The 26,429-nt window shown below is 42.4% G+C and overlaps 1 protein-coding gene, 3 non-coding genes and 1 pseudogene across 5 annotated transcripts; all 5 read left to right on the top strand.

Moving 5' to 3' along the window:
- The first annotated feature begins 665 nt into the window (after positions 1–665).
- On the top strand, positions 666–8,788 carry LOC120058739 (annotated as a pseudogene).
- A 261-nt stretch (positions 8,789–9,049) lies between these two features.
- Positions 9,050–25,457, top strand: LOC120059482 (nascent polypeptide-associated complex subunit alpha). 2 transcript variants are annotated; one of them, XM_039008573.1, is made up of 8 exons: positions 9,050–9,145; positions 10,845–10,922; positions 21,082–21,161; positions 23,804–23,881; positions 24,073–24,219; positions 24,452–24,580; positions 24,934–25,056; positions 25,345–25,457. In XM_039008573.1, the coding sequence occupies exons 2-8, from the start codon at positions 10,853–10,855 to the stop codon at positions 25,357–25,359; spliced, it is 642 nt and encodes a 213-aa protein (XP_038864501.1). In that variant the 5' UTR covers positions 9,050–9,145; positions 10,845–10,852; the 3' UTR covers positions 25,360–25,457. The 2 variants fall into 2 exon arrangements, with proteins under 2 accessions (XP_038864501.1, XP_038864500.1); XM_039008572.1 differs by lacking the exons at positions 9,050–9,145; positions 10,845–10,922 and adding exons at positions 13,817–14,075; positions 16,186–16,869.
- Positions 23,594–23,667, top strand: LOC120059640. The gene has a single exon (XR_005478164.1). It is a non-coding gene; the product is annotated as a small nucleolar RNA SNORD59 (small nucleolar RNA).
- Positions 24,635–24,708, top strand: LOC120059641. Its single transcript, XR_005478165.1, has one exon. It is a non-coding gene; the product is annotated as a small nucleolar RNA SNORD59 (small nucleolar RNA).
- On the top strand, positions 25,200–25,273 carry LOC120059642. The gene has a single exon (XR_005478166.1). It is a non-coding gene; the product is annotated as a small nucleolar RNA SNORD59 (small nucleolar RNA).
- Positions 25,458–26,429: the final 972 nt, after the last annotated feature.

The raw sequence follows: 26,429 nt of genomic DNA on the forward strand, positions 1-26,429 counted from the left end.
TGAAGTCACTTTGCGCCATATGTGGGCTCCCAAGTGGTGCAGTGGTCTAAAGCACTGCATCTCAGTGCTAGAGGTGTCACTTCTGACACCCTGGTTCGAATCCAGGCTGTATCACAACTGATTGGGAGTCCCATATGGGCGGTGCGTGTCGTCTAGGTATGGCCGGTGTAGGCTGTCCTTACTTACAAGTCCTTAACCAACAATATAGTTTAAGAAAATACCCCCCAAAAAAGTAAGAGATAAGAATAACAAATAATTAAAGAGCAGCAGTAAATAACAATTGCGGGGCTATTTACCGGTTCAGTGTCACAAATGAGCAGACAATGAAACACATGCCAAAAAAATGTACTTTGACATTTTGGAAAGCTCTCAATTTGAGCTGCTGTGAATGACCACTGAACAGACTACAAATGCTTAGCTAACATATCCCATCAGCCTGTTCTGTGATGTTTCCGGAATTTCCGGTCTAATTTCAGCGTTTAACGCGCGCTCAAACGTCAGTGAAACAACTGCAGTTGTACAGTCTCATCTATCTATGAGGTTATCAACATTTTTTAAAAATATATTTGCATACTAGCTTAAGAAATGTCAGCTGCTGATTATGACCAGGCCTCTCTACTACCGCCGACTTTTCCCTTTCTCTCAATATTACCGGTGGCTGAACCATGGAGGAGGTGAGTAACGTTAGTTAGCTAGCTAACGTTAGCCTGCTATTTAACTTGAATCTGGGTTTATAGAAGAAGTTGAATATGGCGATTCTCCAAGCCCAGGAAGCAGCCATTCAATTTACCATTCACCAGCTTTTCAAGCTTAATAATGTCAAAATTCTTTCGATACTTACCAAAGAATGGCGTTTTGCTCAGCAACTATCGTCACTACTGACGTGACCGGTAAGTCATGAACTGTATTTCCAAAAAAGGTCTAAATAAAAAGATGCATGTATCAGAAAAATGGAAATAATCAAAGTATTGTTTTTGACCAAGTGAGCATGCATCTTTTGCAATTAATCATTACTGCCATGCACGGGTCGGCTGCACTTGGCAAAATAAACTATACTTAGATTCACCAAAAAGTGTTGTATTCTTCACACGACACACTAAGACATTATCCAATTCAAATATCTTTTGGGGGTCGTTCCACTTAAAAAAAAAAACACAAGAAAGAGGGTTTTGACACCAACCATCTCTGCTTCTCCTAAAATAATTTCTGTAGTGTTGATATCTGAATTACTGGAGAACTGAGACCAAGTAGAGACTCTGGACTAAGTGGATCAGGTATGGTAAAGGCAGTTTTATTCAGAGGTAAAGATATCTGAAATAGCGTGCACGGACTCGTTCTGTCTGGCTCATAGGGAACCGTCGGAGCAGAGCCCCGAAACATTGTGTGCAGACATTATATATGATAAATGAAGTAGGTTGAGTCTGGTAGATCTGGTCTTCTGGTTGGTCCTGATGAGTTGGGCGAGGTCCCCTTCAGGCTAGTATCACTGTCCCATTGGCTCTGAGTAGAGTTCTTTGTCTTCAGAAATGTTCAGCTAAAACAGGAGATTAGGTGTGTGCGTAGATGTTCCTGTCATATCTGTGTGTCTCTGTAAAATGTTCAGCCTAAAGAGGAGATTTTGTGTGTGCGTAGATGTTCCTGTTTTATCAGTGTTTATGAAAGGTTTGCGTCAGCCCTCTGTCCTTGGGTGTGTGTGTGTCTCAGTATCTCGTGAAATGCAGACCCAAGCACCCTTTTGATCAAGGCCTTTCCTGTTTTATCAGTGTTTATGAAAGGTTTGTGCCAGCCCTCTGTCCTTGGGTGTGTGTGGGTCTCAGTATCTCGTGAAATGCAGACACAAGCACCCTGTTTTGAAAGAAGTTAGTTATAACAACGTAATAGCAATATGCTTGTGTTATTTTAAATGGTATTTATTACAGTAGTTAGAAACTCATGATTAGCATTCCTGCAACATTCTTTTGTTTTAATATAATTTGATCTCTGAGAAATTAAGCTAATTGATTACACCAAAATTGGCTATTTCAATTTATAGGATTCAATAAATGTAGTACCCAGCAACCGACATGGACAACTTGCTGCAATCTCTCCCTAACAACGAGTATATAGTATCAGTTCTCTGTCTGACAAGTAGTATCGAGCTATATTGAGTATTGTTTTCTTCATCCTATGTAATGTATTCCCAGTGGATTTGGTGGTTTCTTCCCCGTACAGAGAAATTATTAATTGAAGCTGTTAGGTTTATGTCTTGTCCTACATCCAGATATTACCCTGTTCTGATCACTAGATGGTGTTGTTCCATTGCCCCCCCCCCCCCCCCCCCCCCCCATATGTTAAAAATTACATTGATTTCCTTGCCCTGTAAGCAGTTTATGGACAAGATATGACAGTAACCCATGCTTTGGTTTTGTTTACGAGGACACTGTAAAGTCCATAAAGCCTCTGAGTATGAATCCTTAGCAACTGAGTCTCTGTAAAATAAATTATCAATGGCAACTTCAGGTTTTTCGGGAATACTTTGAAAAATAACTTGACACTATTAATATCAAGTCGGATCTGCTGACTAGGAGCACTCCTAACAAAAAATTGCCAAAACGTATAAATGATGGTTATCAAATAAACCAAAACTTGTTTCTTACAAGTGTAGCAGGTTGTGAACTCTGCAAACAACGTTTCCACTCCGAGAATGAGAAAGGTAAATTACTGTAATTAATACATGCATTAACAGAAATGTATGTAACCAAATTATGCGGTATATTTACTACTGGGGACAAATGTAATGGGGAATTGATCATAAAAAAAGAAACAAATTCACACAAATAAGTAATGAATGTGCAAGAATTGGCGGGAGAAAGCTGAGCACATTCTGGAGAGCTGAGCACATGCATTCTGGAGAGAGACAACCAATATCTTTGCCACACACCGATTCCCTTCTTGTCTCAACATTGAAATACATACTCAAGACACATTATCTTCACATACATTTTGGATGCTTTTCACTGACAGCCGCAACTCAAATAGCTAGGCCTATTGCCACGTGCTTTGCCCAAATAGAGCTTGTAGTCCTAAACCCAAAATGAGTTACCTTGTTCGTTCAGCCATTCCTACGAAGAAAGAATAGGGTTTTGGATTAAATGCCAAAAATAAAGTTTGAGGTTAACACAGGCTTTGACGATTTTATACGTTCTATTACTTAAAAAAAAAAACATAGTTACAGGGGAGAAGAGGGATGAATGAGCTAATTGGAAGCTGGGGATGATTAGGTGACCATGATGGTATGAGGGCCAGATTGGGAATTTAGCCAAGACACCAGGGTTAACACCCCTACTCTTACGATAAGTGCCATGGGATCTTTATTGACCACAGAGAGTCAGGACACCTGTTTAACGTCCCATCCAAAAGACAGGACCCTACACGGGGCAATGTCCCCAATCACTGTCCTGGGGCATTGGAATATTTGTTTTTAGACCGGAGGAAAGAGTGTCTCCTACTGGCCCTCCAACAACACTTCCAGCAGCATCTGGTCTCCCATCCAGGGACTGACCAGGACCAACCCTGCTTAGCTTCAGAGGCAAGCCAGCAGAGGGAATTATGAAGCTTTAATGTGTTGTTTTTTTAATTACATAAATGTTTCAAAATTCAGTGACATTAGCTAATGAAGATTCTTAGAACAAAATGTATAAAATCTCTTAAGCTTGTTTACCACAGACCATATTTTCTGTGTTTTATTCAAAAACCCTACAAAACATCCATTCAATTCCCCGTAGGCTTTTTCCCAACGAACCAATGGCAGAGTTAGTGCCTACAACAATATGCCATTACTATTGCTCTCTATTGCGGGGTTCCCAGATAGGCATTTGCCTATGCACTTGTGATTTGAAACAATCCACAGCTAATGATCCTCTGTGGCTAACTTGTGCTCTCTGGTGAAGTATTTTGAATGATTTGATCTTAGATTTTGTACAGACTTGAGTAAATATATACTTTTGGCAAATTTATTTCATTTTACTTTAAGCCTATTGAATGTGCCACCTATTCAAAAAGTGGGTTACCTTCGCATGTTCGTCCAAAATAATTCCAACATCCGAACAGTGCGCTATGCACCCGCCAATTCGCATGGCTGAAACTATATCACTGGAGAAAGCATCCGAGCCATACTCTTTTAGCCCAGACAGCATCAGATACATGGGCTACACATACTGAGACAGGGGAGTGCTATTTCGCTCGTTGGGCTGCTTTATCTGAGATTGATGCATATTTCTGTCGGTGTGCGTCTTGGTCAAATAAATGATCAATATTTAAATGTTTTATTTGGATGGGCAATGAGGTAGGGCGGGCCAGGCCAACTAAGGCCCGCCCATAACGTTGCCGCTGTATCCTACTCTAAATAAAAGGTTGGGGAAAAACATCATGCACTATACAAAAATAGACACATTTAGAAAGCCCATCCCACACATTCAGTCATAGTCCAAATCAAATCCCTACAGGTTCAGACGTGTGGGGGCAGAACATTCTTCGACAGGATTCCCTGCAAGGCCTCGGCTGTAAAAGGCATTTAGCCGCACCCAATTTTCTGATTTCTACTCTGTGCTGTGCCGTTTATGACCGTGTCCAAAGCTATAGCCATAATTGGTAGACGGTTCCGATTGGATAATCGCTGTTTGTATCACCGAGCAGTGAACCAAACTATTAAATTCAGTTTTTAGATGTTAACCCTGTCTCCCCAAATCAAAACCAAACAGATTCCATGTTGTTCTCACTTTGCGTGCACACCTGTCATTGTTTAAAAACCTGTTTGTCTAGCTAATCCGCCTTGCAATATGGGCACGATGCTGCCCCAGATGGGAATGTAGAGGAAATGTGCCCGCAAAGTCAGAACAAGACATTGCCAGCCAAATTACATTTTGATTTTGGGGGGGTAAACTGCAATTCTCCAATTGGAATCGTCAACCGATCATAGATGTAGATTCAGACGCGGAACACATGCTGCTAGCAGGTACAGTGATTGGACCATGAGTTATCTCAAACGTAGTCGCTATGGAATGCCCCTCTACTTTTTCTCATTCATTAAATAGATGTCTAATATTGGGCTACTTGCTAGCTAACCTTTTAAACACGAACCTCGGTGGCAGAGCTAAAACTTGTGTCCGAGGTCGGGTACAAGCTGCTGTTCAGCTGTAAGCAGCAGATTTTCGACCCACCTTTACTTGCCCGAAACTTTCTTTGTTCTCAATTCAAAGTCACCGGTGTCTTCTTAAAACCCTGCTCAACATGTTGTTGCATGAGGCTTGGAGCTAAATTGATATCGGATGGGATTACGGAATCAGTTAACAAACTCAAAGAAATGGGCTACAGCAGCGAGATCTGTCTTATTTCTGAAGATATGGATGTTTTATAAAGCCCGACACGTTCAACAGTTGTTGATCATAACTAAGGTAAGTTTTCTTCTACTCACTTCTATTTGAAACCTTTTCAGGCCTTTTGAAAACTTTAGTGGACACCCACCTGTCTCGATCAATGTGAGAAGATCAGAAGTGGACAAGATGGCAACAGTTTTAGCTCTGCCGCCGTTGTTCGTGTTTACAAGGCTAGTCGTCGACAACCAGTCAAGTTTAATGATGACAACTCATTTTGCAACCCCCCCCTCCCTCTCAGTGACAAAGAACTACTTCCATAATCGAGTTCTCCTTCAAGTTGAAGAATGACATCTACGTACAGTATCAGTCGTTCAGCACGCAGAACGAGCTGGAGAAGGAGATGCAGAAGATGAACCCGTACAAGATTGACATTGGAGCCGTCTACAGTCATAGAGTGGGGGTCCGTTACTCACCGTCTTTATCTGACCAGCTGTTACACACATTCTTGCTTTCTTCTCCATCTGCCTAACTCAATCACTTGCCTCTGTCCCTCAAGTGTCCATTTTATAATTATTATTTTTTCATTCCTCTTCTTCTGCCACCCTCAGCATAACACAGTCAAGTCTGGATCCTTCCAGGCTCTTGAGAAGGAGCTGGTGTTTGATATTGATATGACCGACTATGATGATGTCAGAAGCTGTTGCAGGTACTTGGATCACAACCAGAAAGTGCATTTGTAGTTCTACCATCTTTACTGTTGTACAGATGTAAAGTATATTTGAATGTACAACAGACTAATTCAGGGACGGTGCCTTTTGACGTTTTGTTGGGGGGTGTGGGACTGTTGTCTTGTTTTCCAGTGCTGCAGACATCTGTAAAAAGTGCTGGACTCTGATGACTACTGCTATCCGTGTCCTGGACAGGGCCCTTCGAGGTGAGTCAAACCCACTATCCTGGCTTTGCAACCAATTGAGCGACAGAGGACCAGGATCTTTCTATCGGTAATTTTGGAACGTTATCTGAATGTGACTCATTTTCATTGTTACCTGTGTTTGTTGCCTTTTTTTTCTGGTGTGCTCCAGATGACTTTGGTTTCCTGCACCGCCTGTGGGTGTACTCTGGCAGGAGAGGGGTGCATTGCTGGGTGTGTGACGAGGCCACCCGGAAGCTCTGTGGCGGCGCGCTCCGCTGTGTTTGAGTACCTGAGTCTGGTCAAGGTAAGACCACCTCTCATTACATAACCCACACAATGCTAAAAGAGGTTTACAACAATCAAGGGTTATACTCTTCTTGGATGTATTTTAATGGAGCAGTAGACTCAATCACATGCAATATTTGCTAGTGGTGATCCGGGAGCACGTTTCTCGATTTCTGTTCATTTGAGTTAAATGCTGAGCGTAAAGAAATGCCTCGGTGATTACATCAGCACTGTAGAAAGGGTTTCACACTAAATTTAAGCAAACTTGCACTGTGTTCATGTAAATCCGTAGCCTGGTCATTGAATATTTGTTATTTTTCTTCAGGGTGGAGAAGAGACGGTGAGGAAAGTAGTGCCGTCAGACCCAATTCATCAAGTAAGATTATGATGCACTTTAAAAGCCTTCCAAATGAGCTACAACCTTTTTTTTCACAAGTCACTGAGCCATACATGGCGATATCCTTGTTAGACGCTGTGGGTTCTAATAGCTGAGAAAAGGACCATTAGTTTGAGGCGTTGTCTTACTATTAGAGGGCAGCGTCATGTTCAATCTTGAATGACGAGTTGACCTCTGACCCCTGTTTTTCCTCCAGAGAATCCCCGAGTGTGGTGGAGCAATACTTTCCCCAGTATGCTCTAGTAGGACAGGACATACTGGGCAGCAAAGAGGCTGCGGACAAAGTGCTGGCCCTCGTGCTGGAAGATATCCTTTTCCTCTGCCAATTTTTATTATATGACACAATATGAAATGTGACATGTCTACAGTACATGCATGGCTACACACACAGTGTTCTGTATGTTACTGTTTAGCAGGTTTTTGTGATAAAATGCCTATCCTTAACAGAAACCACATGTCAGAAAGGAGCTGCTGCAGTGCTTCCAGACTGAAAAGAAAACCCTAAGAAGCGCAGGTGTGTACTTAAGACTCTGGTTCAAAACAAACGTGTAGGTGGCCATGCCCACACAACAGTGAAGACTGACAAGCCTTGTTTATAACACAGTACATCAATGTGGTGATGTCATAAGCGCATGCTTGGCTGCCATTAACAACTCTACTTTCTACCACCAGATGACTGCCAAGGGCCATTACTTTGAGAAGGAGATCATGCTGCAGTACTGTTACCCTCTGCTTGATGTGAACGTCAGTAAAGGAGTCAACCACTCGCTGAAGAGCCCCTTCAGCGTCCATCCCAAAACGGGTAAGGGAAAAACTAATGAAGTGCAAGAGTAATGGATGAAACGTGACCGACGTTTAACCTAAATGTTGCCTGTGAGAGAAACGGTCAAAAGACGGTCTCATCCAACTGAAGGAGATACTCTTAGGATGTCATTAGCTCAACAACACCTTTTCTCAATTATCCTTACTTCCCCAAAGGGCAGATCTCTGTTCCTATTGACCTGAGAGAACTGGATCGCTTTGACCCCTGTGATGTGCCCACTATCAGGTAAGCCCTCAGTCAATTTGTCATAATAAGAACTTTGTAAAGAGCTTTACAAATTCAAAATGTATTCCGAAAGCCTTAAACACAAAGTTTGTATGTGTGGCGTCCCTAGGGTTCTTCTCAGTTGGTACACTCACCGGTCCTCTTATTGTATCTCCCTGTAGTCTGATCTGTGAGGCGCTGGATCGGCCCAAGACAGCAGAGAAGGAAGAACCCAAGGAGAATGAGAGAGAAGCAGGAGAGCGACGGAAGAGAGGTATTCAAAAAAGACAAGTGCAATTAATTACAAAGAACCAAGGGATCTAATATTATTTTGTTCATTGCATGTTGATTTGACTAACAAAAACGTTCTGGTTCCATAGACTACAAACGAACAAGCTTGGGGAAGTATGTGAAACTGTTTGATCAATTCCTGGAAGGGATGGCTCGCTCAAGGAAAGGGGAACATCTTAAAAAGAGTGGTGGGTGTAATTTAAAGACCTTTGTGGAAGAATGTTAACATGAATATTCAGATCTAAAAGAATTGATGATCATGGATTTTTTTTTCTCAATTTCTTTTCACAGATCTTCAAAAGGACTTCTAGCCCTTAGCGGTATCCAACGGAATACTGTCTGATGCTGGGATTGGTACCTACATTGGTTGGCTAATCTTAAACCATCCCATCATATCAATTGTTTATAATCTGACAGTTAAAGATGGAGAACACACATTACAGATGGTCTGTTTGAGAATTGTCATGCAAATATTTTACTATATCAACAATTGAAAAATCAGTTGTGCAAAACTTGTATATAGCCTATTGTATTCTAATTAAAATGATTTATACTACAGTTTGTGTCAATCTATGTTGTGTGTCATGAGAGTCAAGGATAGAGCAGGCACAATCAAGTCACACAACAGTACATGCCAGGGTATCAATGTAAAATCATAGGATCTTCACTTTTCCAATAATTGGGTTGAAAATACATAAAGTAACTATCAAACAAGAAACTTCTGCAAGGATACACCAGGGATGTATTTATAATTTTTTTGTAAAACCACCACTGGGATACTAGAACGACCCGGAAGAAGTTAGCGCAAAATGTGATATCGGGAGACCGAGGTCAGAAATTCTCTCTCACAACCATCTTGGATATAGAATCCTAACTCGGTGAGTGTGTCTGCCGCGAATCTAACTTCATCTAACCATTTATCGTAGTTTAAATTATTTAAAACAGGGCTCTGAAAGTACATGAGAAGTGTGGCATACCCCTTATGTGGATATTTATCCATATCATTATCTGTACACAGAAATATTCACTGTTATCGATCTCTGGTACAAAATGGGGGAACACGACTTTGCCCACATTTGCTAATGTTGTTGCTAACTGGTACATGCTTGGTTTCTTCATGTGACACGACAGTTGAGAACACAGGACGAATTAGACATTTTACCGATGGGGCAACTTGTGTAGTGTTCAGTGGAAGTTGTCAGTGAGCCAACCTATGAACATATCTTTGACAGCGCACATCCAGCAAGCAAGATTCAAGCGAAGCTTGTTCGAAAGTGAGAGTACCGTTAGCTAACCATCAACCTAATCTTTTACGGTTTTCTTTGTAGACTATACAAGTTGGTAGCTATGATTGTTATTGCTGTGACGTTATATTAAACAGCGTTTTCGTCCAGTGTCCATTTGTCTCCTGATTTGCAGCTTGTCAATATTAACTAGCTAGATAACGTGTATCCCTTTTAAAGTGGCTAGTTAGCTTGCTAACTAGGGAATGTATCATTACATTAGCAACACGTGAAACACTGAAGTTAACGCTCGAGTTCGAAATTAAAATGGCTTGTTGGCTAACCACTAATTTATCCAGTTACCCTCACTGTCAGTAAGTACCTAACCAATGTTTGACAGTATGAGTCGGTCACATTGAGTATAATCTGCTGTTCTAGAATTTCGCTACATCCGCAATAAAATTAGATTAGACACAGTGGGAGAACCTCAAATTCATACCTTTCGCGTCCTCTTTCTCAACACCAATTGGATGAGAGAGGCAGAGGTCCCTCCCCTCTGACTTCATTCAATGGCGTTTAAGGAGGTGAGGAGAGAGGACTCGGAAGTGTGCAGGTGATTTCCCTGAGACATTGAGTACGATTACATGCACACAATAATGCGATTATTGTCAATAATGCGATTATTGTGGATAGATTGATATAATAGTTCGATTAAAACGTTTACATGCTTTGCAAGAAGAACGATTCCCTTAATAATCATGTTTTACATAGACACATATGAAATCGGGCTACCTGATGGCACTCAAAATAAACGTTCTACCACAGCAAACATTGTTATTTTTTGGAAGCATGTTTGATTTTGAGATCAGACATATAAAGTTTGAACTACTTCTATGCATTCATTCAGTTCTCAACGCACTTCATTCAGCACTAAAGAGGGAGGCTAGCTCAGCTGGTGTTAACACATACACGATCAAATACAGCACTGGGAATGCCAATTAAGGTGTTTACATGTGCAAATAATTTGAAAGATTGCTCAGAATACCAGGTGCATTAATCGGTGTATGCTTACTTTGATTTTGACCTAATGCCAATTTTATGATGAGCAGAGTAAGGTGTTTACATGATTGCATAATCTGCCTACTACCATAATCAGTTTAATATTGAATTACTACTGTGCTGGTTAATGTACTCATTGAATCCAGTTCCTACTACTAATTTTTTTTGTCATCTGCTCTCTATGGATTTACCTAGTCAATGGGAGACGTGTAAAAGTATCTAGTAAGTTAGTCTGTGTTTTATTCATGCCATGTCAGTTATTCCTGGTGAGTCATTCCTTGATTTCTCATTTCAGACACAAGCATGCCTGGTGAAGCCACAGAGACGGTCCCGGTCACTGAGCAGGAGATGCAGCAGCCACAAGTTGAGACTGGTTTGTATAGCATTATTACATCACACTTGCATGCTAAGATACTAAACTGCAAGGCTAATGGGGTCCTGGAACTCAAACACTGCAGTAGCTAATTCAACAGCATCAGTGCTTGTTGGATGTAGTGACTGAAGTCATATTCCCCCAGTGGAGTGGTGGCTGTTATTTGAGAGCTCTATATTTATTGAACTCCTTCAGGAAAGGTAGCACTCATCAGTTGACACTTAGATAATCAAGCAGGTGACACTGCTATAGAATGACACACTGTTGGTGACGTTCACTTGGAACCGTTTTCTCTGGGTCACCAGCTGAGTACAGCTTTACACATTCTCATATATAGGGATATGTGGTGTCATGTTTCTTTTAAGGGGAAGGGTGGGCTGATCAGCTGAGGGATCATATATAGTAGGCCCAAAAGTATTTGGACAGTGACAAATGTTTTGTTTTGCCTCTGTACTCTAGCACTTTGAAATGATACAATGACTGAGGTTAAAGGGCAGACTGGCTTACATTTGAGGGTATTTTCATCCATCTCTGGTGAACCGCTTAGAAATCACAGCACTTTTTGTACATAGTTCCCCCCATTTTAGGGAACCAAAAGTATTTGGACAAATTCACTTGCATTAGAGTAGTCAAAAGTTGAATATTTGGTCTCATATTCCTAGCACGCAGTAAGTGTTGTCCCTGTATTCATTTAGCAGCAGCGTAACTCTGCTGCTAAATTGTTGCCTACCCCCCCCCAAAAAAAGTGTACATTCGTATGGATGGTACCATGGTTACAGATCATCCTGAATTAATCATGATGAGTGAGAGAGGTACAAATATCATACCCCCCAAGACATGCTTACCTCTCACCATTACCAATAACAGGGGAGGTTAGCATTTTTTTGGGGGGGGGGGGATATTTATGCCTCTAACTTTCTCTCTCAACATTATTCACAATTCATTCATGATTATCTGTAATCATGGTAGCATCCACATTAATGTAGAAGTGTTTAGAAAACATTTACATTAAAAGTGACTCAAATGACACTACATTTTTTCACCATTTCTATTGGGCACAAAGTAATCTGAAATACAACCAAACTGCAAATGCAGTGTCACAAGCTTGATGTAGTCATTGCGAGCTAGGAATATGGGGCCAAATACTAAACTTTTGACTATAATACATGTATTAGTGAATTTGTCCAAATACTTTTGGTTCCCTAAAATCGGGGGGGACTATGTACAAAGTGCTGTAATTTCGAAACAGTTCAACCAATATGGATAAAAATACCCTCAAATTAAAGTTGACAGTCTGCACTTTAACCTCCTAGTCTTTGTATCATTTCAAGTACAGGGCCAAAACAACAAAATGTGTCACTGTCCAAATACTTTTGGACCTCCCTGTATAAACCATGGCCTGTAGATTATAATCCTGGGGGGCGACTCTTTTCTTTTTTACTTTGAAGTGAGTAGCCCTCAAGGATAATGTTTGGCCAGTCATCGACTCACTTTGCATTAATGTTGAAAAAAGGGTGTGGGAACAATTTTAGGGATTTGAGATGGATTTTTTTTTTTTAAATGGTTGTCTTGAATTTCACTACAGGTCAAATGGGTTATCCAGGACCCCTTATTTACTGAAACCTACTCACTCACAACCGCATGTGTTGAATGTTACTGCACCGACAACTGTGTTGTAAAACACTTTCTAATGCACGGGTATTGATGTAGTGGCATGTGCATGGACATTTTTTTTAAGAAACACCCAGCACGCATGAATTATACTGAACAAAAATATATACGCAACATGTAACAATTTCTATCATTTTACTGAGTCACAGTTCAGTCAATTGAAATCAATTCAATAGGCCCTACCTAATCTATGGATTTCACATGACTTGGCATGGGCCAATCAGGAGTTTTTCCCAACAAAAGGGCTTTATTACAGACAGAAATAGTCCTCAGTTTCATCAGCTGTCCGGGTGGATGGTTTCAGATAATCCCGCAGTTGAAGAAGCCAGATGTGGAGGTCCTGGGCTGGTGTGGTTACACAAGGCCTGCGGTTGTGAGACCTGTTGGACATACTGCCAAATTCTCTAAAATGACGTTGGAGGCGGTAGAGAAATTAACGTTAAATTCTCTGGCAACAGCTCTGGTGGACATTCCTGCAGTCAGCATTCCAATTGTACTCTCCCTGAACTTGAGAAATCTCTGGCGTTGTGTGTCAAAACTGCACATTTTAGTGGATTTTTGTCCCCCAGCACAAGGTGCACATATGGAATGATCATGCTGTTTAATCAGCTTCTTGATATTCCACACCTGTCATGTTGATGGATTATCTTGACGAAGGAGAAATGCTCACTAACAGGGATGTAAGCACATTTTTGCACACAATTTGAGAGAAATAAGCTTTTTGTGCACATGGAACATTTCAGGGATCTTTTATTTCAGCTCATGAAACGTGAGACCAGCACTTTACATGTTTCATTTTATATTTTTGTTCAGTATACGTGATACTATTTTATTAGCAACCTCGGCATTAAAAAGTGTCACTGACTTATCATACGGCAGTAGGAATTCCTTATGCTTCTGGAAATATAGATTTAGTTTTTAGACCAGCTTTATTTTCTTTAAATATTCACACCTACATTCTCTTTGACCATGTTAGTGATGTGGTTGGTAAAGTTATGCTCACAATTTGCGGGCCTTTTTATGGCATTGATTTTACTAAATGTTTGATGGCAAAGGTAAGCTGCTTCTGTGAAGTAGCTTATGGAGCTTTATTTTCAAGTCATTTAAGAAACATTGGTTTTGAATGGAATTAGTATTGATGGTTTTCTTAAAGCATTTTCTCATTTCATTTTCATGTTGCAGCAAACAAAATTCTGATTAGTATAACAAAGATGTGTCAATATGCACGTGGAGGTAATTGGTGACACTGTTATGGATTTCCTCACTACCAAGCCCTGAACCGGAAGAGTGAAGTGTTGAAAACCATGACGGTTATAAGCTGATGAATCGCCATGTTTCCTGAAGAGACAATGAGTTGGAGCTGGTGAATGCCACAGATTTGCTTTTGAAGACCACTGGTCATGATGGCAGCTGAAGAAGGTGCTGAACAAGTGAAGACTACTAATATTGATTGGAGAAGATCCTGGATGTTCATTGCCACAGGTGCCTGTTAATGAAGTTGATGAGAAACTACAGTACAGGGTTTATGGAGAGAGCCCACATAGTTTTGCAGGTAATTACTTAGTGTTGCTAGTGGAAACACCATAGGTGTTGGCTGATAAATGGGAACTGTTAGCTATGACCACAGGGGAAGACTTTAGGAATTAAAGTTAGACTGTTGGAAAAGCGATAAATAGTTTTTGTTCAGCAAGGAAGACTGCGTTGTTCCAGAAAAGTGTTGAAAATCCACTTGGGGATTTGGGTTAAATTGCATGAAGTGGATGAGAAAATGTTTAGATTTTGCTTTTCAGTTCTAGTTATTTGACTGTAATTCAGGTAAGGTTATCAAATTGCCTCATCACATCAAACAGAATAGAAACCTATTAAATCTCAATTTTCTAATTCAACTGTTTTCACTAGTGGTTCAGTGTGCATGGTTCTCTGTGGTAAGATTCTTTTCACTCTGAAATATTGTGTCATTAGGGTTTGTAGATGTATTGAATGCTGCTCGCTCTTCAGAGGGTTTCTACCCACTTTCGGTCTTAAGGTTTTTCCAGTCACAATCTTGTGCATTTAGACACTGCATGGTAACAGGGACATGGGCTCAAGTTTGGTTTTGTGGGTACACACAACATTCACCCATTCTTGGTTCACTTGTAGCAAACGGAAGGCTGATGTCTGCATCTTTGAACAACCTCACAAACACCTTGGTTCAACTGAATTGATACACTACATGACCAAAAGTATGTGGACACCTGCTTGTCGAACATCTCGTCCCAAAATCATGGGCATTAATATGGAGTTGGTCCCTGCACTTCTGGGAAGGCTTTCCACTAGATGTTGGAATATTGCTGCATGGACTTGATTCCATTCAGCCACAAGAGCATTAGAGAGGTCGGGCACTGATGTTGGGCGATTAGGCCTGGCTCGCAGTTGGCATTCCACTTCATCCCAAAGGTGTTCAATGGGGTTGAGGTCAGTGCTCTGTGCAGGCCAGTCAAGTTCTTCCACACAGATCTCAACCAACTATTTCTGTATGGACCTCGCTTTTTGCACGGGGGCATTGTCATGCTGAAACAGGAAAGGGCCTTCCCCAAACTGTTGCAACTAAGTTGGAAGCACAGAATTGTCTAGAATGTCATTCTATGCTGTAGCATTAAGATTTCCCTTCACTGGCCTAGCCCAAACCATAAAAAAACGCCCAGACCATTATTCCTCCTCCACCAAACTTTACAGTTGGCACTATGCATTGGGGCAGGTAGCGTTCTCCTGGCATCCGCAAACCCAGATTCGTCCGTCGGACTGCCAGATGATGAAGCGTGATTCATCACTCCAGAGAACACTCAGCCACTGCTCCAGAGTACATTGGCGGCAAGCTTAACACCACTCCAGTCGACACTTGTTATTTTGCATGGTGGTCTTAGGCTTGTGTGCTGCTGCTCGGCCAAGGAAACCCATTTCATGAAGCTCCCGCTGAACAGTTTTTATGCTGACGTTGCTTCCATAGACAGTTTTGAACTCGGTAGTGAGTGTTGCAACTGAGGACAGGTGATTTTTACAGGCTCCAGCACTCGGCGGTCCCGTTCTGTGAGCTTGTGTGGCGTACCACTTCGTGGCTGAGCCGTTGTTGCTCCTAGACGTTTCCACTTCACAATAACAGCACTTACAGTTGACCAGGCAGCTCTAGCAGGGCAGAACATTGTCTATTGAGATTGTATGGCTGTGTGCTCGATTTTATACACCTTATCAGCAACGGGTGTGGCTGAAATAGCCAAATCCACTCATTTGAAGGGGTGTCCACATACTTTTGTATATATAGTGTAGATCTAGATCCCAACCCCAGTTCTAAAAATGTACTCATTCAATTGTTTCCTCTTAATATTTTGTGTCATATAATCAAAACATTTGGACCCCAACTTCCTCATGTTGGTAAAAGTATCTGGTATAGGAGAATACCATTACTGTAGTTAGATTTTATTAAATAAGGGGTTAAATCATTTTGATCATATGCTTCAAAAAAACGTTATTGTAAGCTTATCAACCGCTCCTCACACTTGCTGTGACTACCTCCTGCTGCTCCTTCCGCTCCTCCTTTCCTTCCTATCAACTCCAGGGGTGTTGAGTTCCTCTGCTCCCCCTGAGATGGCTGTGTCTGACGTGACCAAGGCAGCCGCTTTGGAGAGTCCTGTGCCTCTAGGACCCGCCACTGTTCTTCCAGAGGTCGAATCCCAACCGGTGTCAGAAATGGCTTTAGGAGAGGCATCTAGTGGACAACTTAATGGTGTTGAAGCAACCATTGTTGAAGAACGTAAAGAAACTGCTGAACAACAGGTCACCCAAGCACCAGAAGAGGTCATCATTCAAGATTCAGCTGAAGTTATAGAGGCTACCGTGGCAGCCACTGAAGATGCAGTGGCTGCTGAACCCGTGGCAGTGGCTGAAGAGACTCCGGTCCAAGAACCAGCTCCTGCTGCTAAAGAGCCAATCGCAGACACTATTGATGGGATGGCACGTGTAACTCCAGAAGTCACCCCCGAGCCTGCAGTCAAGATGATCACTGAAGAGTTGGAGACTGTGAGTCTGGATCCAGCTCTTGATGATGCCGTACTATGCACTGAAGTGGCCAGCTCGGACACTGGGGCCCCAGAACCTGAACCACTGCCTGCTGATATGGCCATTGACACGCTAAACGAAACTCCTGTTGAAAAAGAACCAATTGCGGCCTTCTCTGAGGCCGTCCAGACGAAGGTGATGTCAAATCGTGCAGGCCCGACCGTCTCCACCTGTCTCCTGTCAGGTGGGTCATTCTGTGTGCAAAGTTAGTAGTTTTTCCCTTCTTACAGCAGCTCCCCCTTTTTGTCTCTTTTTTTATACTTGCAAACTTCTGCGCCAATGCTGGGCCTCTATTTGCCCTTTCAAATGTTATGTTTTGCCCCAAAAATAGTCAAATGTTATTATGCTTGTTGAAAAGGGCTTATGTTGAGAGAAATCAAGAGATTTTCAATATTACATTTTCTTTTTTAGGGCTTGTTATTATCTCATGGGTATCCATTGGCTCTCAATTTTCTCTTGCGTCACTGTTTAAACTCAGCGTTTCACCTTGAAACAGGCCAGTCCATTTAGGCACTTAATGTAACGAACTGACTTCCAGCAACTTCTTTGTCTTTTGTCATCAGATGTGGACTGTCCTTTGACTGTTCTATTTCAGTCTCTCTCACTTTCTCTGGGCTTATTGGTGTTTATCAGGAAGAAGGCCACCTAGCCAACTGTGTTAATGTGCTCTAACTACAGTATCTGTTTTTAACACTGGTATTTGTAGCCAATGGGGGTGGTTAGGGAGTGGTAATAGTTCCAGTTATGGCTTTTTGGTCATTGCGGTACACCTTTTTACTACTCACTAGCCACATTTAATCCATTGTGGGTTGTTTTTTAATTTAACATATGAAATTGGTCATGTTTCAATTAAGTAACAATTACATTTATTTGTCTATACTATAGCCCGACTTTTAAACTTGGTCGTAAACCACAATTTATATTTTTACATCCAAAATGAACAACATCGCACCTCATCACTGCAAGAATTATTTTTTGTGTGTGTAATTCGTTACTATCTCATTCAGTCGATTGAACAATTTCAGGTAATGGATGTTAGTGGGCTGAATTTGCCTTTAAGTGTGAACCCATTAGGGACCTTAGGTCAAACAATGCATAGCATTGTTTATAACTGCTACAGTTCCTTAGAATTTGACCTGTCATACCACTGTCACATGTATTTTAGTGTAAATAGTGCCACGCTTACATCTGCACTGAGTGGGTCCTCACTTTTAATCTCTGGTCATGAAATTGGACTAACGCTGTAGAAAATGTTGTGTGTGGGTCTGTGCTTGGACCGAGTAGATGTTGGTGTTTTAACTTTAGGTTGTCAGTTGTGGTTTTGCCTGAATACTTGAATTGTAGTGTGCATTGAGTTTGCTGCCCTGCAACAAATCCTTCCATTTCGGAAATAAGGTTGGTGTGGTGTTCATCCTAACCCTGGAGTTCTGAGGTAACATTGTCTTGTGTGTTCTGATCTTTTAACCCGCATGGTTCAGGCTTTGACTTCCTTCCAAATTTTTAACAAACATATTTGTTTCATTCAGCCGCACCCTCTGCCCCTGCAAGTGTGGCTACCTCCCAGGAACCCCAGGCGGCTTCTGGCCCTGCCAAGCCCAAAGGCAAAGAGGCCAAGGGTGGCTCTACCCCAAAGGCTGTCCCTGGCAGAAGAAAAAAGTCCTCGATGTCTGCCTCCTCCTCTTCTCCTACCTCCCCAAAGCCAACCTCCTCAACACCCCGTTCCCCCTTAGCTACCTCACCTGGGGCATCTGGAGCTCCCAGCCAGGGCAACCGTGCCGTCCCAAAGGTTGTAAAGGCTGGCAAACAAGGAAAGGCTAAGAAAGGAGAGGCTTTCAAGCCTGCTGCTGACCTGCCAGCCCCAGCCAAGGCTCCTGCCCCCACAGAGGCCAAACCTGTTCCTATTGAGCTTAAAGCTGCTCCTGCACCAGTAGTGGCCATGCCAGCACCTGTTGCTTCAGATCCTGCACCTGCCTCACCAATCTCTCCCAAGCCTGAGGCATCCCCTGTGGCCTTCAAAGTGACCTCAAAGCCTGCTGCATCAGCCCCTATATCATTTGCTGATGCTGGAGCTCCCAGCCAGGGCAACCGTGCCGTCCCAAAGGTTGTAAAGACTGGCAAACAAGGAAAGGCTAAGAAAGGAGAGGCTTTCAAGCCTGCTGCTGACCTACCAGCCCCAGCCAAGGCTCCTGCCCCCACAGAGGCCAAACCTGTTCCTATTGAGCTTAAAGCTGCTCCTGCACCAGTAGTGGCCATGCCAGCACCTGTTGCTTCAGATCCTGCACCTGCCTCACCAATCTCTCCCAAGCCTGAGGCATCCCCCGTGGCCTTCAAAGTGACCTCAAAGCCTGCTGCATCAGCCCCTATGTCATTTGCTGATGCTGTTGCCTCTAGTCCACTTAAAGCTGCCCCTGAAATGCCCAAGGCCAAGCCTAAGCCTGTGCCCAAAGCTGAGGTGAAAGAGGTAAAGGCAGCCCCTGCACCAGCTAAGCCTGCTATGGAGAATGATGACCTTCCACCTCTCATTCCACCAGAGGAGCCAGTGAAGATGCCAGTCTTCTCACCCCCTACAGTAGTAGAGGCTCCTAAGCCTGCCCCAGTTGCTTCTCCAGCTCCCCCTAAACCAGCTCCAGTTGAGCCCGTTGTAGCTGCACCAGCTCCGCCCAGGCCTGCGCCAATTAAGCCCGTTGTAGCTGCACCAGCTCCGCCCAAGCCTGCGCCAATTAAGCCCGTTGTAGCTGCACCAGCTCCGCCCAAGCCTGCGCCAATTAAGCCCGTTGTAGCTGCACCAGCTCCGCCCAAGCCTGCGCCAATTAAGCCCGTTGTAGCTGCACCAGCTCCGCCCAAGCCTGCGCCAATTAAGCCCGTTGTAGCTGCACCAGCTCCGCCCAAGCCTGCGCCAATTAAGCCCGTTGTAGCTGCACCAGCTCCACCCAAGCCTGCGCCAATTAAGCCCGTTGTAGCTGCACCAGCTCCGCCCAAGCCTGCGCCAATTAAGCCCGTTGTAGCTGCACCAGCTCCGCCCAAGCCTTGCCCAATTGAGCTCGTTGTAGCTGCACAAGCTCCACCCAAGCCTGCGCCAATTGAGCCCGTTGTAGCTTCCCCTAAGCCTGTTGAAGTAGCCATTGTACCACCACCACCTCCAGTTTCAAAACCTGCCCCCACCCCTGCTAAAACCCCAACCAAACCGGAGCCTGTGACCAAGAATGAGGGTATTTCTTCTTCCTCCTCTCTCTGTCTCCTGTGTCCCCTCTGTTTGCCTGCCAATGTTGAGTTCTGTGGCCCATTCACTGGCTTGCTCAAGTGTCTCTTCCCTTTTTCTTCAGGTTTGAGTTGAAGAAAGTAGAGATTGTAGTAGTCGGTGTATTAGATTTGCTTCAAATGTAACCTCAACTGGCCTGTTTCAAAGACTACATGTAATTATTGGAGCTATTGATTGGTGAAATCAGTGCTCCCACTTTAGTGCCATTTTTGTTATTTTGGATTATAATTTAAAGCAGCAATCAGCAGTAGAAACGATAACAGTGGCATCCCTGGTTTGGTAAAAAGCTAAGGGGTGGGGCTGGAGAAATGTAATCACTCTCAAATTAATCGACTGGGCTATGGATATAAGGATTTGACAGTCCATGATATCAAAATTATAGTTTTAACCATGTTTTGAGGCTATATACTGTTTATTTACATTTTCGTTATTTACAAATATTGGAGTAAAACAAGCTTATTTTGGGTTCCGATGGGGTACGACAGTTGAACTAAGCTCATGAAGCATTTATAAGTCAAATTGATGTAGCAACTGCTGATTTCCCCTTTAACTGTGCTTTCAAACCAACCAAAAGGTTCCAGTTGGCATGTTTTGCCTCCCATCAAGATGCATGTTAAAAGTTCAAATTATGTAAATGTTCTCAAATTCCCTACTATTTTTAGACACTGTTTGGTGGATGTTTTCCCCCACAATGATACAGTTAATTGAGCAACGGGGGATGGAACTGTATAAAATATCCTTTGGGGGGGGGGGGTCATGTCATTCTGAAGTTGGGAGATCCATCTTTAAATCTGTATGACTAGGGCAACATTTTACCATAACATTCTTTTAACATTTATTTATAAGCAGGTCTGTTAATTTGTACACTGACATATATATATATTTTTACCTCATCCACATTTAACCATTCTTTCAGTGCCTCAAATTACTAGGTTAAATTCACTTACCACCAACAAATGTTGGGCTCATTCAACATCTCAATTTGTACTTTGCTCAGTTAAATGACCCATACAATTACAATTCTCCGGTCTTACACAGGCGCTACTGTAAGAGAACTGGTTATCTGCTGCTCAGGCATCTGCCTGTGACAGCCTGTATAATGTGACTAATGCTTGTTTCTCTGTGGGGTGCTTACAGGGTCTGGCACTGAATCGGACAGCGACGAGTCTGTACCAGATCTGGAGGAACAGGACTCCGCACAGACACAGCAAGCACAGGTAAGACCACCTGAGTGATCAAGTGCCCAGGTAAGACTGCCTGAACAAGGGTCTGGTAGGGCACAGATTGGATTAACTGCTTATATATTGTATATACTGATACAGAAACAGTCCCTCCAGGATTCTGCAATCACAATTTTATTTAGCAAAATCAACAACTTCCCGCATAGTGAGGGCTTTCAAATTTGACCAATTGCCACAATATTTCTGCATTAAGAGTCAAATCGTCGCAATATTATCGCATAACTTCAATACAAAAAGAGGACTCGCAATTTCAACCAATCACTGCTAAGGATGCACCGATATGAAATGTTTTGGCAATACCAATATCTGGTATTTTCCTTGCCAAAAACCTGATGCCGCTAAACAATTTAAATAATCGGTATTTTAAGCATTCTAGTACAGTTAAATAGTTGAAACACACACACACACACTGACCAAGAAGTTATTTTGTTGGCATTTACGTATGTCCCCCATTTACCAGTATAAAAAAAAAACATAATCGAAACCTATTTCTTTCACTTACTTGCTGTGCTGTTTCGTTGTTCAGTCGTTTCATTCTCAGAGGATTTCATCATGCATGTCAAGCAGTGAAGTTTCAGCTCAGTTGGTCCTTGTCCTCTTCTATCATGGGTCCTCTTCATCGGTGCGCACTGTGTCCAACATTTCACGTAAACCCTGTTTCTTGTCTGCATCGAAGTAGCAGTCCTTGTACCTAGCATCGAGCATGGTGGTGACACAGTAAAGAGGCTCAGAGAGAATGCAACCGAATCACTTGTTCACAGCCTCTAGTAGAGTACTTTTGCTAGTTTTAACCCCACGGTCTGTTTTGGAAGTTTTGTTGAGCAGGTGTTTCATTGCCATGACAGAGGGTATCACGTCTGCTGCAGACGCAGTTGATGAGCTTATTTCTCGAGTCAGTTGTTCGAATGGCGCTTAGGAGTGCGTTCATGTTCTCAAATGCCATTGAAATGCCAGCAGCGGTATGAGAACCAGCACATTCTTGAGCATGCAATACGGCTTTCCTCAGTAAAAAATCCTTGTCGACCCACTGTGCTGTCAGACTCAGCATGCTCATGGGGCTGACATCGCTGGTCCAAATGTCAGTCGTGAAGCTAATAGCAGTGACGCCCATAGCAAGTCGTTAATGGATGTGCGTTTCAACAATACTGTGTAACTCCGGTAGTATAGCGCCTACTTGGTAGTGTGTACCGGGGCTCGACCAGTCGGCGAAAGCCAACATCATCCACAACAGAGAACGGTTGATTGTCAAGGGTAATGAATTTCATTATCTTGGCGTTGATGGATTTTGCCGTTGAGTTGTCTCACTGAAATGTTCTTACTCTTTCAAATGACTGGTCAACTTGTACTTGTTTAGTTGTTGGAAGTGTGCGCTTAGTATTTTTCTGCTTTTATTCTAGGTAGCTGCCGAACGTCTGGGGGTGATGCACGTTCAAATGAGTAATTAGGTTTGTGGTATTGAAAGATTTCACTTTCTCCCCTCCTCGGGAAATAATAGAGGCACAAACGTGGCATATGGCCTTTTTGTTATCTTCCTTTGAAACTTCAAAATAGATCCACACAGCAGACGTTGTGGGCTAGGTTAGGAATTGTGTTGCACGTGTAGCTCTGTATTTTTTGTGTGGCGTCATTACGTCATCTACCTACGTTATATAGGTATGCACGTCAGCTTTGACATCGATTTTGCACATCGGCGTTTATCTAGACATCGGACCGATGTTGCTATTTTTAGCTAATATTGGCCGATTCCGATATGCTTACCGATTTCTACCGTGTATCCCTAATCATTGCACATTTACCACATATGGTTCAATCTGTTAGGTTCTTATTTTTCAGAGTAAATAACTCACGGACACTAGAGAAGCTTTAACCAAGTTTATTCTTCCCAAAGGTTCTGTACAGCTGAAAACAGACAGCAAAAGATTTCAGACTTCACAGTTTATATGCATCCTACTTAAAACACTCCCCTTTCTCTCCAATCCTTACATTTTATAGCTCTACAGGAAGCTAATAAAGAGGGTAACAGGATTCCAAAAATGTATTACTCTTAAGAGAATCTGTCCTCACCTCCTGACCTCAACCCCTCTTTCATCTAATACACATTCCAAAGCCGACGCCTTTCTTCTGAGAACCAGTAACTTCTAACATAAAACACAGTCTCTTTCATTTCCTATCATTCATTTACTACCTCAATTATCAAAGTTTAGCACGTTCCAACAAATCAAACCAGACGTCAACAACATTTTTCCGTCGTCAGCTCATTTTCACCACAGTGGACAATCATTACATATTGCCATGCAAATATCACAATGAAATCCCAGCGACATCCTGGAGGGACTGAGTAAACACTTGCACTGCACTCACAACATGATTAGAACCCCTGAGTATCTGTTTAAGAAAAGATCCTTGACTCTTCAGTGATGATTGATACAGTGACTTTCGTTCTTCTGAGTCTACTGAAGCCAACCTTTCTGTCCTGAGAAGAGCAAAGGCCAAAGGGATACTTTCATTTGTTTTATTTTCACCATTCATGCCATATTCTTACATATGGGTGGAATTTTTGCTCTCATTCTGAAACCTTGACTGCCATTAAAGGAGGAAAAGTGTATTTTTTCCCACAGCTTGCAGCTGCTGCAGAAATAGATGAGGAACCCGTTAGCAAAGCCAAACAGAGCCGTAGTGAAAAGAAGGCACGAAAGGTAACTAGCTTTTAAAAAAACTATCTGGACTTCATCATATTTTCATTAGACATTCCCATCTTAAAAGTGTACGTTGAATAATTTAAATTACTATGCCACCTTTAACTATCCATTGTATAGTATAAACAATGGATAGTTAAGGAGTACGGTTCCAGTCAAAATATAACCCATGATTGTTTGCTTTTCTTCAGGCAATGTCTAAGCTGGGTCTCAGGCAGGTGACGGGGGTCACCAGGGTTACCATTCGCAAGTCTAAGAACATCCTATTTGTCATCACCAAACCAGATGTCTACAAGAGCCCTGCATCAGACACTTACATTGTCTTTGGTGAGGCTAAGGTAAGATGGATCCAGGATACTGTTATAATTGTATTTTTCTGGTCTCCTTTTAAATCTGAAATGCTATTGACATTGTTCCATCTAGTTTAGACTGTTCTTTCACGATACCCTTGTAGTATGCAATTCTGGTTATCAGTCAAATATGCAGTGGAATGTCCTTCAACCAAGGTGTTGGTGTTCTTGCTAAAGGATACGGCACTGAAATCGCCGTTTCTCTCCCTTTGTGTCTCAGATCGAGGATCTCTCACAGCAAGCCCAGTTGGCAGCGGCAGAGAAGTTCAAGGTACAGGGAGAAGCTGTGTCGAACATCCAGGAAAACACACAGACGCCCACCGTACAGGAGGAGAGCGAAGAGGAAGAGGTGAGGGCATTCAGGGGTGCAAAAGTTAGCATGTAATCGGCAGGAGTTCATTTCTCTTCAGTGATGATTGATACAGTGACTTTCGTTCTTCTGAGTCTACTGAAGCCAACCTTTCTGTCCTGAGAAGAGCACTGTTAACTATGATAGGGCTTAGTTTGTACATTATCAAAAACCGGGCACCGTATGTTTTGTTGTCCATTAGATTGTATAGCTCTGTTTGCCACAAATAGTTTGATTGTAGTAGTCTCCCATGCTTAATGGGGTAATTTATGGGCCCAATTCCCCTGGAGATGTCGGTGAATTGCAGTGCGAGTTGACTGTCAAATGTACTAATGTTTTGTCTCAATGCATAGGTTGATGAGACCGGGGTCGAGGTGAAGGACATTGAACTTGTGATGTCACAAGCCAATGTGTCGCGAGCGAAGGCTGTACGCGCCCTGAAAAACAACAACAACGACATTGTCAACGCAATTATGGTAAATCATTTTTAACACACAATTCCCCTTGTCACCAGACAAAATAATATCTGGCACAGGGTCCCTTCACTCCAAATATTTGTAGATTTGAATTGTGACCTGTGTCCAAGTTACCATGGGATCTACCAGCAGGAGATCCTTTCTCTTCAGTGATGATTGATACAGTGACTTTCGTTCTTCTGAGTCTACTGAAGCCAACCTTTCTGTCCTGAGAAGAGCAAAGCAGTGTTAACTATGATGGGGCTTAGTTTGTACATGCATCAACACATTGTATTCTTATATTCACAGGAATTGACGATGTAGGCTGCTGGAGTCGATGGGGTTCTGAAAGGTTGCTGATTTTAATCTATCGTTGGTACAATTTATACCCTAGATGGAAATAAAGTTGTAAATCGATGCGGTTTCCCTCTATTGTCCTTTTGTTTTGTGAAATTATGCATCTGACACGTCTCCAAGGGACACTTGTCTCCAAGGGATTTGTCTGAACAGGGATATTGAATACAGTTGAGTCCTTTACAGGTGTAAAGTATGCTCTGTTTTACTGAACTTTCAGAAGTCCCTCGTCTTAAATAATATTGTAGGACTGTATATCTTATCATTGCTGGCAGTTCAATATACATTCTACACAGAGGAGTGTACCACAGATTTAAGTCGGAAGGGTGGAGTTTTCATGAGCTGGTGCTGGAAATTACTATAACTCATCGGAAGACGTCAAGTGAAAACCTCCCCTCTGAGGATCAAGGAAGCTGTGGCATGCACTCGGGAAAGGGTGTGGAAGGTTGGTAAAGGGACCACCAAACCATTTCAAGCATTAGTATGCAATTAATTTGATATCCTAGAAATACCTGACTGATGCCTATGATATTACACCAGGCATCAACCCAGAGGGTTTCAGAGAGGTATGTTAACCCCTGATACAGGGTGTTTCCCCATCCCCCTAATGATAAAGGCTAGGAATAGCGTAACCGTAGATATGTGGTCAGGCCAAGTCAGCCACTTCTTTTTTTTTTATTAAACTAGGCTATGAACAAATTCTTATTTATAATGACAGCCTAGGAACAGTGGGTTAACTGCCTTGTTTGGGTGCAGAATGACAGATTTCTACCTTGTCAGCTCTGGGATTTGACCTAGCAACCTTTCGGTTACTGTCCCAACACTCTAACCACTAGGCTACCTGGGGTCAAGTATGCTGCTATCTAGGGTTTGGCATTTTTCTTAATATATATACAGTATATCACGAGTGAGTACACCCCTCACATTTTTGTAAATATTTGAGTATATCTTTTCATGTGACAACACTGAAGAAATTACACTTTGCTACAATGTAAAGTAGTGAGTGAACGTCTTGTATAACAGTGCAAATTTGCTGTCCC

The sequence above is a fragment of the Salvelinus namaycush genome, chromosome 14, assembly GCF_016432855.1.
Source record: "Salvelinus namaycush isolate Seneca chromosome 14, SaNama_1.0, whole genome shotgun sequence".
NCBI lineage: Eukaryota > Metazoa > Chordata > Actinopteri > Salmoniformes > Salmonidae > Salvelinus > Salvelinus namaycush.